This window comes from Delphinapterus leucas, chromosome 8, assembly GCF_059928025.1.
Source record: "Delphinapterus leucas isolate spDelLeu-1000000601 "Yukka" chromosome 8, BTC_Dleu_Yukka2, whole genome shotgun sequence".
Classification (NCBI taxonomy): Eukaryota; Metazoa; Chordata; class Mammalia; order Artiodactyla; family Monodontidae; genus Delphinapterus; species Delphinapterus leucas.
Window position 1 is genome coordinate 76,162,858 of NC_143136.1, and position 13,579 is coordinate 76,176,436.

The 13,579-nt window shown below is 42.6% G+C and overlaps 2 protein-coding genes across 2 annotated transcripts in view; one reads left to right on the plus strand and one right to left on the minus strand.

The window, feature by feature from the left end:
- The window catches only part of KCNJ3 (potassium inwardly rectifying channel subfamily J member 3), a 169,270-nt gene extending 164,707 nt beyond the window's left edge, over nucleotides 1–4,563 (minus strand). The window contains exon 1 of the mRNA XM_022569742.3: nucleotides 2,505–4,563. Within this exon, the coding sequence (XP_022425450.1) occupies nucleotides 2,505–3,206 (702 nt within the window). The 5' untranslated portion in view covers nucleotides 3,207–4,563. The remainder of the gene's footprint in view (nucleotides 1–2,504) is intronic.
- The window catches only part of LOC149748582 (uncharacterized), a 68,641-nt gene continuing 58,339 nt past the window's right edge, over nucleotides 3,278–13,579 (plus strand). Inside the window, 2 exon segments of the mRNA XM_089916814.1 lie at nucleotides 3,278–4,129; nucleotides 4,131–4,273. Coding sequence (XP_089772940.1) covers nucleotides 3,278–4,129; nucleotides 4,131–4,273 — 995 coding nt within the window.

The following is a 13,579-nucleotide window of genomic DNA, read 5'->3' on the forward strand; positions in this document are numbered from 1 at the left end:
AACATGGCTCCTTTTAAATGAAGTCTAAGGAAATGACAAGAGCTATGAGAATTCATTTTAATCACCATGGCTACAGGACAAATCAACTTCAAGCAAACTACAGTAACTGGTTGGATGAAGAGCTGCCACTGATCAACCCTCTCCCCTCACAAAAAAAGCAGGACAGAATTTCACCATAATTTTGTTTAAATATAAATTGACTCCACATGCCAATTATTTTTACTTTTAGCACTGACATCTTCCCAACAAATCAAAAGTAAAAAATTTTATAAGAACATTATACATATTGTTTTAATTAGATGTTTTTATCACCTTGTGTTAATATAGCACCTTGCTCCAAGTTTGCCAACGGTAGAAATCTTTTTTTTTTGTTTGATCAGGACACTCCTTGTGGTATATGTGATACTTGCATAAAAATCAGTGTCCTGAACCACTGTAGACACTGGGTGCTTCAGATTCACTACAACTTTGTAAAAAAACAAAAACAAAAACAAGAACCTACTATGTAGATTAATTCTAATTATTTCTGATTTTGTTAAAATAAAATTTGATAGTCTAAAAACATCTAAATATGTTTCCTCAAAAAGATATTTGTTTTAATAAACGTATTTATATGTTTGAAAAACTAGAGAACAGCAATAACTGACCTTTAAAGTCTAATTTTAAGTTTCCAATACACCAATCAAGATGATAAACTACTCTTCAGTAACAATCTCAAAGTGACACATGAACATGGATTCCACGACAGAGACTTTTGCACTACATTTACAAAGTGTTGCTGGTAGGCCTAACCTAAAAGGAGAGGTTATATATCTTGTTCTATTCATAGAAATAGGCACATACAACAAACACCCTTGCAACAAACATGTCTACAACATGTTTAGCCTGATCCAAACAACTCAGTTCAAATATGGTCCATAGCATGATATACTAAGTTAAATTAAAAAAAAAATTACATGCAGCCCATTGGAGTTAATTATAAAGAATATGATCTACTCAAATTATGTATTCACCATTATCTTAATTAACATATACAGCAGAACCAGGTTGAAAATTTTCCAGTAAGCTATACACAATTAGTTTGTTTACTGTCTGTAGCATAGTAAATATGCATATGATGTGGAGTGACAGGACAACTGAGCTGCTTTAAGTCCAACACTATACTGAGCAAGATGGTCAAGAATAATTAGGGTAAGACCTTGTAAATGAGTAATGAAAATGACGCAAGAGACAAATTTTTTTTAAAGCACATTGGACCACTTTTAACTACCATATAAACTGAGGCTGTGTAAAACGATAGAGGACCTGTAGAGTAAAATTGAAATCTCAAAGGCAAAATCTCAACTTAAATATTTCAGGTTTTCATTTTATTAATGCTAAGTTCTGAATGGGGCTATGGTTTTTCCATGCAATCTCAGATAAATTTTTAAGACTGTATTGAGGTCATCTTTTCAATTTATGAACATTTGAAAACTAAGGCAAATCCCTCAAAAAGATGGATTGTAAATAACACATAGAGAACTGGGCTCGTATCCCTCATTCCTAGACTCTAATTGGATGAGTGATTAGAGTGGGCTTCTCTTCTTGTTTGTAGTGGTGCCCCCTAACGACTAGATGGACCTTGCTTTAATAATCACTCCATGAACAATTTCTTTTAGCATTTACACTGCTGATGGTAGGAAGCAATCTTATTTAATGGATGCTGAAAAGCTTCAAGTGAAATCTGTAATTGACAAAGGCTTCATAGAAACAGGCAATTAAGAATAAAATTAATAAGAGACTCTACAGGAAAAGCACTCACGCTTTCACAGAATATTTCTCTAGGAAAATATTTGGTGAAAATAAAACTTGAAAACAACCAGGTGTTGTTTTTCCACTTTATAAACTGCTTCTCTGGTTTGTGTACTTGTTAAAAAAGATGACCACAGATAGAGTTAGAATAAATGTTCTTGGGTCTGAAGGAATAGTCCACCTGCTAAATACTACTAGGGGGAAAAAAAGAAATTTAAAAAAAAAAAAGAAAGAAAGAAAAGCCCTGAGTGAAAATTAAAGCAATTTCAGCACCTTTTTCTTCAAACTAAAAGCTGTTCAGTTTTAATACTTCAAGTTTACTGGAGTAGCCTATTGACAACAACTCAAAAGCTCTCTAAAGAGCAAAGCAGCAAGGGTAGGAAGGAGAGTAGGGCACTTGTGTACCTCAGAGGTCCAGGAGCCAACACCACTCCGTTGGCGTTACTAGTCCAGAAAGTGACACAAATACATCCGAGGAATATAAATAAGAATAAAATAAAATAAATAATAGCACGAGAGTGGGTGGGAAAAGAACAGAACTGTCAGTTGTACTCTCTTTGCCCAGTCCTCCACGCCCTCCCCAGCTCCCAAACAAGGAAGTTTACCTGTGGCGTTAGTCAAGCCTAGGAGCCTGAGGGTGGCTCTCAGGTGAGTTAATTCCCAGGTTTGAGGGCTGGCGGTCGCCAGGTGGGGAGGGGGCCGGTAGCACTTACTTTGAGCAGCTTACAGCGTATCTGCGCGGAGACCATATGGCTGTTGCGCAGGTTGCCCACTCGGAACATGAGCGTGAGTTTTCCGTCCCTCATAGAGATCACCGCGTGCTCGCTAAACATCAGGGTCTCCGCGCGCTTCTTGGGCTGGGACATCTTGATGAACATGCAGCCTATGAGGAAGGCGTCCACGATGGAGCCGAGAATGGACTGGAAGAGGAAGAGGATGATGCCCTCGGGGCACTTGTCGGTGATGTAGCGGTAGCCATAGCCGATGGTGGCCTCGGTCTCGATGAAGAAGAGGAAGGCCGAAGGGAAGTTATAGACGTTGGCCACGCAGGGCGTGTAGTTGCCGACGTGGGCTTTGTTCAGGTCGCCCCGAGTGTAGGCAATCACCCACCACATGGACGCCATGAAGAGCCAGGCCACGGTGTAGGTGAGAATGAAGATGAAGAGGTTCCAGCGCCACTTGAGGTCCACCAGGGTGGTGAAGAGGTCCGAGAGGTAGCGGCTCGTCTCACTGCCCAGGTTGCCGTGCTGGACATTGCACCGGCCGTTCTTGTCCACGAACCGCTGTCGCTTCTTCTTGGGCACAAGCTGCTGCTGCGGGCCCTGGCCCGGCCCCTGGGGCTGCAAGCCCGAGCCGCTGGACGAGGTGGTCACTACCTGGTAATCGTCCCCAAATTTCCTTCGGAGTGCAGACATAATACGGAGGGGCGAGCCAGATTCAAACGCGAAGCGAAGGCGCAGGAGCCGAGCGCTGCAAACCAGCACCAATGAGGAGGTGGGAGCGGGAGAGAAAGGGGGGACGAACGCCTGCGTGCCCGGGGCGGGGGGCGCACCCGGCAGGTAGCTGCGGTCTCTGCCCCCCGCAGACGCCTCTCCTCCCCTGGGACGGAGGCTTTCTCTCCACGCTGAGTCTTAAAACAAAAAAAGTGTTCTCCCACACTCAAGGCAGGAGGGCTGCAAGGACTAGGAACCCGAGCGCAAATGTGCCCCCAAGCTTTTCGAGGCCTCTCTTTTCTTCCCTCACCACCGGCATCCCGGGGGCCCCCTCTTGCCTTCCCACAGCCCTCCTGACTCTCCTGCAGCGCTCCCAAACTGACAGTTTTATGACTGATGGCCAACTCGCCGGGCTGCCGAAGCGGCGCTACCTGCTCGGACCAGACCCTCCCCCCTCCCCGCCGCTTCCCGACCGCCCGCCCTGCGGGACGGCTCCCGGCTCCCTCCGGCGCTCCCGCCTCCTATCTTTTGGCCCAAATCCCGCCCAAAGGCATGTCTGCCGGGCACGGGTACAGCAGCCCCTACCCACGCCCTCCGGGCTCAGAGTCCCCGCTCCGGACTGCGGAGACGCGTCCGCCTGCCGTCCGCGGGCCGCTGAGTTTCCGCGGGCGCCACCGGGGCCCTCAGGCCGCCCCCGAGCGCTGCAGAGACGCGGCGGTGCGCTAAAGCCGAGCACTCACCCAAGGCGAGAGCTCAGGAGGCGGCGCGGCCGGCGGCAGCGGCAGCCTGGCCTCGCACTCTGCCCTGAAGGCGGTTTTCCTCGCCCCTACTTTTCCTGGGGCACCACGACGGGCGCCAACGCCGGTCCCCCAAGCTCCGCACCTTCCTGAGGGCACCGCGCTGCCCCCCACCAGAAGGATCCTGGCGCGCCGGGCACAGAACGACTTGGGAGCGGGACTCGAGGGTTCCTTGGCGCCGTGCTCTCCCAGCAGGCGACAACGGTGCAGCTGTAGGGGGTTTGAGCCTCGGGATGCGGGTCAGACTCTCAGGTGAAATACCAGCTCCGCTCCAGCTTTTCCTCTGCTTCACGGTTCCTGCCTTGTCCTCTCCCCTCCTCGGTCCCCCGCTCCCTGTCCGCGTCTCTGTGGCCCCGGTTAGTTGAAGCGAGGCTCGAGCAGGGGGCGGCGGGAGAGCGGTGTGTGTGTTGGTGCTTGTGATCCGCTGCAGAGCCGCGCTAGCCCCGCCTGTCCCTGCCTTCCTCCACTGTTTCACCAGCCTGAATTGCACCTCCGCGCCTCAGTTGAGCCTGCAGTGTCTGGCAGCTCAGGAAAAAGCGAGCCCCTCCAATGAGAAGCGACTCTAAATCTGCTCCCAAAGGAACTCTCCTTCCTCGCCCCCCTGCCTCAGGCAGAAAGCCCCCAGCAAGCAGCAAATGTGCTCTTTGAAAGGAGAGAAGTACAATATGCCTAACTAGGGCTCTCGTGTAAACGGATGCCTGGGTTTGAGGATGCATCATAAACAGGGATCCCGACTGGCTTCGAGATAAGCCTGTTCAGAACTCAGAGTTGCAAGTAGCAGAGGGGGCTCAAGATGGGAACAGAAAGGAGGGGAGGCACTCCTAGGAAAGCTCACGGTCCTCCCTGAAAATGGCTATTGGAAAGACTTGGAATGTCCGGAGTTAATGTGTGGCTGTAATTGAGGGAACAAGGCTGGATTGTAATGGCCCAGGCCTGGCAGTTAACTTAATGGAGGGGCAAAGTGCAGAAACAGCTAATACAGTGCCCATGCATAAACATCAGTTTATTTACCATATTTCATGTTTGTTCTAAGATGCTATGGTCTCTTATGGCATATTCCATTCAGTCCAAACACATAAAATTGAATTTGTTGGAAAATTATCAAATCATGGGGTTATGAAAGCAAGGGGCTGCTGCAGGACTCCCAGGCAAAGGAAAATAAGTACATAATCATTCTGCCAGTTCGCTGCCAATAGGTGCTCCCTTCTAATTCTCTATCTCTAAACCTTAGTGCAGGTAAGCCCTGTACCTTGTCAGCCATAAATAGAGGACTCTTTCACTGTCCTTTGGTTAAAACGCCTATCCTGGGTTACAGACATCTCCTGCGGGCTCTCTGATAAGAGGTCAGTGACTGTGATTCTTTAGGATTACATAAGAAGGGAAAGTGACACTGTGGGAAGCAGAAACTGCTCTGGGCCTGGATCATAAGACCTGGTTGAGTTCTGGCCCTGCCATTTACAAACTGTGTGACCCTGAGCAAGTTGCTAAACATCTTTGACCCCCAGCTTTCTACTCTGAAAAATTGGGAGTTTGAACATTTTGCCAAAGTTGGTACATGAAAAAGAGAATGAATGTGGTTTTATTAACTCCTTTTGCTGCAAAGGATGTCATAGACTGGGCTGTAAAATTGCAACAAGGCCAAGAGATGAGGAATGAGTGTTTGGAGTTGGCCCCAAGTTGGGAACTAACACATATTCTCCTCTTATCTCTGACTACTCTCCCCCTAATCATGATGCCTTTGTCAGGCTGGCTTCTTTTAATTCCTGAAACCCACTGAGGCATAATCACCATCCTTGGACCTTTGCCTATCTGTGTTCTCTTTCTGGAACGTTCTTGCCCTGGCACTCCACGTTGCTGGCTTCTTCAGTCATTCAGCTCAGCCTGAATGCGTCCTCCTAAAGGAGCCCCTTCACTAGCTTTCCAGGTACCCCCTACCATATCATCTTAGTTCATCTTCATGACACTTCTTTTTCTAGCCACTATTTTCTTCAACAGAGTCCTGGAATATAAGAGCAAGGACCTTGTCTCCAACACCTAGAACACTACCGGTCACATACCAGGTCCACAATAAGTATTTGCTGGATCAATAACACATACCCATATACATATGTCACTAGAAACTCCACATGCATTGAGTAATGCAGAATTAAAAGTCATCACTAAATCAGGTCACTTAAATAATTTAATATAAAAGAGCATATAAATTAAAACAAAGTAATCCTTCCTGTGCTTGTTAGCTTTAGAACTGATATTCTATCAGTTGCCAAATCCTTTTGATTGCCCCACTGCAGTATCTCTCTTTTAAAAATGGTACTAACTTTCTTCAAATCCCCATTTCATCTTAGACCCAAAGTCAGATGATGTTCTTGCGTTTAGTCTTTTACTCCTTCAAACTGTCCTAGGTAGTATTACTAGATCTGTCTCCTTAGAATCGTATATGTTTAGCAGTGGCATGGAAACTGAAGAGCTCTCTGATAGTTTCATTTAATTATTTCATTTCCAAGCTTTTAAACATTCCCACTTTTTAAAAAACACTTTTCTATTGAAAAACTTTGCCATTTTCCAACAACTAAATTTATAAACAAATAATTTTATACTTGAAGAGACATGGTCTGGTCTAGAGGCTAGAAGAGGGAAATAACTTGCTGACTGTCACAGACTTAATAAGTGGACACTTTGAGATTTGAACCCAAAATAATGAATCTCCAGAACCTAGTTGTTCTGCTATCTCTTCCCAGGTGCCTAGAAAGGAGTCTAGGATTCTTGCTCCGTAGCCAGGGTCTCCCTCCACTCCACCACGTTTCTCATACAGGTTGAGATCTAAGGTCCACCAGAATATAGCCTTTCCAAAATTATCTCCTACCTTCCCTTTAATGTGGGCTCTGATCCAGCCAACTTTGATTGTTAACAATTCCCCAAACATTAAGTGCATTTGCTCGACTGCAGTCCTGTCACTTAAGGATTCTATCTCTATCCCTACAAAGTCCAAATTACCATCTCTAATGTACACACAAGAGAAGGGAAAAATTCCTTCAGCTTTTACTTCAAGTGCTATCTCCCCCACCTTTACCTTATCCTCCCACTAGCCGTAATCCATCCCTTCTCTGAATTCTCATTCCCCTGGATTTGCAATGTGGTTTTTACTTTCTAGCCTGTATTTGAGCTCAGAATTTACCAAGATTTCCCCTATAAAATAGTAAGCACCCTGAGCATCCACCTATTACTATTTTGATACCATCTAGCACTCCAGCTACCCAACCTTGCCTTGCACATGATAAATATTTAATACGTTTTTAGAGAGAACTAAAATTTACTGAGCCTACTTTAACGTGCCAGGCAACTTACTTGGAGCTTTGCAGTTAGTATTTCCGTGACATAGCTAGCAAGATGGTAGAGCAGGGATTCCAAAACATGTCTGCCCATTTTCAAGGTCTCTGTTCTTTGAGAGAAAGAGTATTGCCTGATAAAAGATTTTTCAGGATGCCATCATGTCACACTTTAAACGTGACTGAGCCTTTGGCCTATTTGTGACCTTGAGTCCAACTCCTTGAAAATGTTTAAAGATGAACCAAACGCATCTTCCTCTGTCAGGACAGCTGCTTCCATGATGAGGTTCTGGATGGCAGCCAGCCCCACGGCGCTGAGGCCAGGCGGGATGTGTAGGGAATGGATGACAGAAGGCCACCTAATCAGGTGCTGTCTGATGAACTGAAGTGAAACACTGTGAAGAGAATGGGTCAAAGGGAGGAGAGGCACACAATTTCAGCCAAGGCCACAAAGCCAGAACAACCTGGAAAACAGAACTACAGAATACACAATACACATTTGGAGTCCAGCATTTAAAGACAGGGTGGTAGTTTGTAAACAAACTACCATGCAGTTCTTGGCTGGGGCGGTGGCAGGGTGGAGGGGAGATCAAAGCTATATTTAACAACAAACTCAGTTCTAAACAAGCTGCATATTTATTCTTCCCAGAAATGTTTCTGGCAATGTCTTATTTGCTGTGTCCAAAATTAGTAATAACACAAATAACTGTAACTTTAAAAATGAAGGATATGATTCTGTGTTTTAATACTGAAAAAGCATGACTTTGCACATACACTCACCCTATTATATAACAGAACAGTGTGGAGAAAAGAGTAGATTTAATGTAAAAGAAAAAACCTCTGCCCCTGAGAAGTCCAAATTCTAAAAATGACTTAATCTGCCAACAGTGAAAAAAGCAAACCTTTGAACATCTCAGCATACCTGGAGTCCATCTCCTCGTCATTCACTTATTGCCACTGTGACTCCCACCATGAAATAGTCCACATGGCCAGAAATATTAATTACTCCCGGGTGAAAATGGTATTATATTTAATACTCCTTTACTCCTAATCCTACCATTCTCCAAAGTCCGGTGAAGAGATGGGCAGGCTTGGGATCTGAAGGTCTTACGCTTCAAAAGGTGACACATCCCCATTACCACCATAAGCTCTGCTATATCTGGGAAGAGGTCACTCTTTGAAATTCTGTATGCAATTTTGGGCAATAGAATGGTGTTCCTTTTTTTTTTTTCAACCCTCCTAAAAAAAGATACCGAAGTTATTTTCTCTCTTGCCAAAAAAAGAAGGAAAAGAAATGAAAGGGAGAAATCAGTTTGAGATTTGATTGCGCAGATTTGAGAACAGAGGCATTGCCATACCATAGCAGATGACTCATCCAGCCCTTCATCTTGGCTCCAAACTCTGGCCTCCGCCCGAGGATTCAGAGAAAGGCAAAATGCCATTGTCACTTGGAGACCATTTATTTAGCAAGGTTTTCCTGACTTAAACCCTCTCTTTACTCCAAAGCTATACATGGGAATACTCTGGTTTATGAAAGAATAAGGACTTTAAAAAAGTCTTCCAGAACTCGAGGTCTGTTAGAAAAGAAATAATTGTTTAACAGACTCAAAGATTTGTTGGAAGGGTGTGAAGGAAAAAATAATTTCCTTTCTTTATTGTGTCAGTTGAAGTTATATCAATACTTCTGAGGATTTCTCCCCTGAGAATACGGATGAAGTCCCAGATGTCAAAATATGTACAAGAATCCTACTTAGTTCAATACAATACACATTTAATGTGCATAAACCATGTGCCTAGTGCCATGCCAAGGGTTGTGCAGGTCAGAAATGATGACAACATAATGCCAACAAATATGTTAACAACAACAGTAATAATAAGTAATACAATGTGGTAAGCATCTAAAGGAAGAAGATTGTTTTATTAACGTTCAGAAGAACAAGTCTCTTTAAGAAGTATTGTTCCAGCGAAGGTGAATTTTCCAAACCTATCAAACTGGAATCACTTACATTTTTAAAGCATTAAATTCCCTCTGTCCAAATGACTTTATTTTAGAAATCTGAAGATAGAATTTTAATAAGATTTCTAGGAGGTAATATTTCTACATAATTGGAATAAGATAAGAAATAAATTATATTCATAGAAAGTTACAAACACTAAAATATTGTAAGAAAAAATACAAACAGTAGCATTTTGAAGGTGATAGAGTAAATTTTTCACATGAACCTTCTGTGCTAGTGGATACAAAAAAGATTGTAATTATTTTTCACTACTGGAAAATAAAAATGCAACTTTTGTAATTTTCATTAAAATGTTAGAATGACAGATTGTGCCAGTACAGTTTATCTGGGACGCAGATACCAAGACAAAGCTAGGAAGGCAGAAGGTTTCTTAGGGGTAACACCTAAGATAAAAGGGGAAGGGACAGGATGAAGCAGAAGGAGCCTTTAGGCTGTGATGCTGATCTGACACTAATGAAAAGAAAGGAGAGAAAACAGAATTGAATAGAGAGACACTCAGACTATTATGCAAATTTGCCAACGGGGAGCAAAAGTTGGCCATTGGAACAGTACAGTGTTGAGCATAGATGGCTGTGTCCTCCTAGGCTTGCTGAGCTGTCATTGGCTGAGGGCTGCCCTCAGGAAAACATGACTTTGGCTGAAATCTGTATCAGACTGGGAAAGGTGCCGTAGCTGGAGGCCAACCCATGCCATGCACTCCTTCCAGCTGAAGGCAGGTTTTTCTTGAAGGGAGATCAAATGGCAAACACCCAAGGCTGCCAGTCAGAGAAGTGGACTTTATCAGGGTCTTTTCAGAAGTTTTGTTACAAATATCCAGAAACACTAGTATAATCTAACCAACTGTTTATGACTGTGTGCGTAAATCTTCAGTTTTGTCCTGGTACAATGACACGAATCTCTCTTTTTTGCGGGGGCAGGGGGTGGGTAGTAATAGCCCATGGCCATGTTGATCTTGGCTTCATTTATAGTCTTCTAGAGGGTAGAAATATATATATATGTGTGTGTATATATATATATATATATATATATATATATATATATATATAAAACTTCTTTTAGCATCTTCCAAGACTGAGGCGGCTTGACCGAGAGAGAGAGAGACAGGAGTCATGGAACAGTTGGGCATAGGACAGGAGAAGAGAGTAAAAGAGAAGCTATGAAAGGTCCTAGATGATCAAGAGATTGAGAACAGAAATCAAGCAACTTTTCACAGCAGGAGTCCCAGGTTAGAAAGAAGAGTAGAACAACATACAGAATTTTCTGAACTCCGATTGTCCTGTTTATAGTTTTTCAGTTGTGCATTAGAATCACCTCAGGACTCCACCCCAATAATTTTATCAGATTCTCTGGGCATAGGGCCCAGGCATCAGTATTTTTCAAAAACTCCCTTAGTGGTTCTGACAACACAGCTAGGATTGGGAAACACTAATTTTGGGAACTGCATACCTATTAGTGCAGGAGCATCCCTGGGAAATGTCACGCATGTAAGTATCATCAATCTTTCTCCCCCACTCAGAGGCCCCATTCTTTGGCACCAAAGAGAGACAGCTGAGATTAGGGCCCCCTTGTCCCCTATACTCTCACAAATCTCCAGAGCCCAACACGTGTAGATCTGAATGCAAGCAGACAGGAGGATCTTGCCCTCCTTGGAAAAGCACCTGGGCAAAGCAGGATGCAGTGTGGGTTGACTGCGGTTTCATCCAATCCTACCACCCACACTCATAAATAATGAACATGAATGGAAGGGTCTGGGGCCACTGAATTCTTAAGCCCATTAATGTTTTAAGTTTTTTCATTAATAATGTTTCTACAGCTTTCTGCGAATGTGGGTGTGAATGTAAAAATTCTGCCTTTAAAATCTTCCTTCGCCACTATTTATCATACTTTCATGAATTAAAAACGAAACTGGGAAAGGGAGGGAGGGAGGAAGAAAGAAAAGGAGGGAAGAAGAAAGAGCACAAAAATTAAAACTCTCACAAAGATTACTGATTAACCAGTGGCAGAGCACATCACCCATGAACCTGTGTGGCCACGTCGGCTGACAGCCAAGCTGGGATCGGCAGAGCTGGACATCTGCTTTATATTATGTGATTATTTGGAGAGGAGGGAGTGAAGAAGAATTACAGAAATAAAGACAACAACCACTAGAAACTAGAATGTCCTTTTTATACACACTTATTTCTAGAATCCCTCCCAGTTTTTACACAGGGAAAACTCTCAATACTTTTCATTTAGCTTTGTGTTCACTCAATAAAATGACAGCATAAACTCACCCATGTTAGTGATGACCCAGTCTTGCAGAGATCATCTTCATATTCCCCATAAGATAACAGAAGAGGCCCTGGGGATTAGTAAAGTCCAGGGGTAGATTGGGGTTGCATTAAAACTCTCCATTTCCCTGTTATGTGGTTCCTCCTTCAACTTACAAAGTGGGTGCTTCAGCAATTCAAATTTCCGGTTAAGGTAGCAATTATTGTTCAAAACTGATCTGAAAGTAAAAGTTGTATCTAATTTATTCATAGAGAGCTGCTACCTATTTATTGTGAACTCACAGATTATACTGTGGCTCTAGAAACATCTTGGCATTGAAGTAATAATTAAATGTAATGATTCACCAAAGCTACTCTTTTTCCCCTCTCTCATCTCAAGCTGCTAATTGGAAAGTCTCCTCTCCAAAAAAAGAGCTTAGGTGATTGACAAAATTTTTTAATTAGTAGATTTCTCTAGAGGGAGAGTGGATGGGTATTAGCAATCTATTGTGCATATAATATAAAGAAGATGCCTGCTGTTCAACAGTTACATCTCTGTATTGTTTTTGGTTTGCATCAAGGTGAAAAATCAAAGAAAGAAATTAAACATGCTGTGAAATGACCAAATAATGAATTAACTTCCCATGCACATAGAAATAAAGTTCTTTCAGCAGTAGTTTTTAGCAAAATCAAATAATAAGGATTAAGGATTAGAGAAGGGGAGAAAGAGAAGACGGAAGAGGGAGGTCACAGCCCAGTTCTAGCCATCAGGAAAGTGCATATTATTTTTTGTATTCTGTGAGGCTAAAGTTGCTGCTGATGAAATGTCCTCACATATTCTGTCAATGTCAGTATGCAAACATCACTAAATAAACCCTTGTGTCAAAATGTCACATAGTGATTATTTATGCTTCTTGACAATACCAATGAATGACAAGGCTGCCTCTATAGCTGTGAAAGTTTGCATACCAACTGTTAGAGGTAACATAGATGAAGGACAATGTAGTCAGCAGAATTCATTTAAACTGTGCCATTAAATTAGCTATGTTACCAGTGGCCAACACAGCACACACTACTGTGATTCTCCTGAAAGAAAAATATCGACTAAACATCTTAATGCAAAGCATTTAATAATTAAAATGCCTTTCTGAACCCCTGCTATCAAGTAGATAGTCATACTGAAAGAGAAGTGTCATTTATTTTTCTCCTTTATTTGCACATTGTTTCAAAATGTTTCTTCTTCTGAAATTGAATATGAAGCCCACATATTTAGAGGAGACTGCAATCACTAATGAAGTTTGGATAACACAAAACAAACCCAAATGACACAGTGATAAAGTCTTTGCAATATATACACAAAGTGACTAAGATATCCAGCCCCTTTGTTCCTGAATCCCCATATTGTCTCCTGTTCCAACTCTACTCAGCGAGATAAAAGGTAGATCAGTGGGACAAAAACATATACTGTGAAAATATTTTATTAAATCAATCAGTAGGTGATTATAAATCTGTCATCATACATTTTAAATATTAAAAAATAATTAAAAGGTATTGTTTTATTAGGGATAACAAACTACTAACATTTCCCTCTATTAAGCATCCTGATACTTACTGATACATTGGATGCTCAAAAGACAATTCAAAGTTACCTAAATCGCTACGCTTTTCAGGGTCTTGACTAAGACCTCTGCCCTTGCCCCTAACTGCTGGAATATGAATCTTCACTTTGAAATTTCTGGCTTTGTGACCTTGGCAAGTTACTAACCTCCCTGTTCTTGGCTTTTCTCATTGTTAAAATGAAATAGATATAGCTTCTACCTCACTGAGGTACTGTGATGTGAGAATTAAATGACAATCTACATAAAGCAAAGAGTCTAATATCTGGCACAAAATATTTTCAAATTCAGTGAAAAACAAATTCAAAGATTGTCTTTAAATGAAAAAAAAATCGACATGGAGAACTTC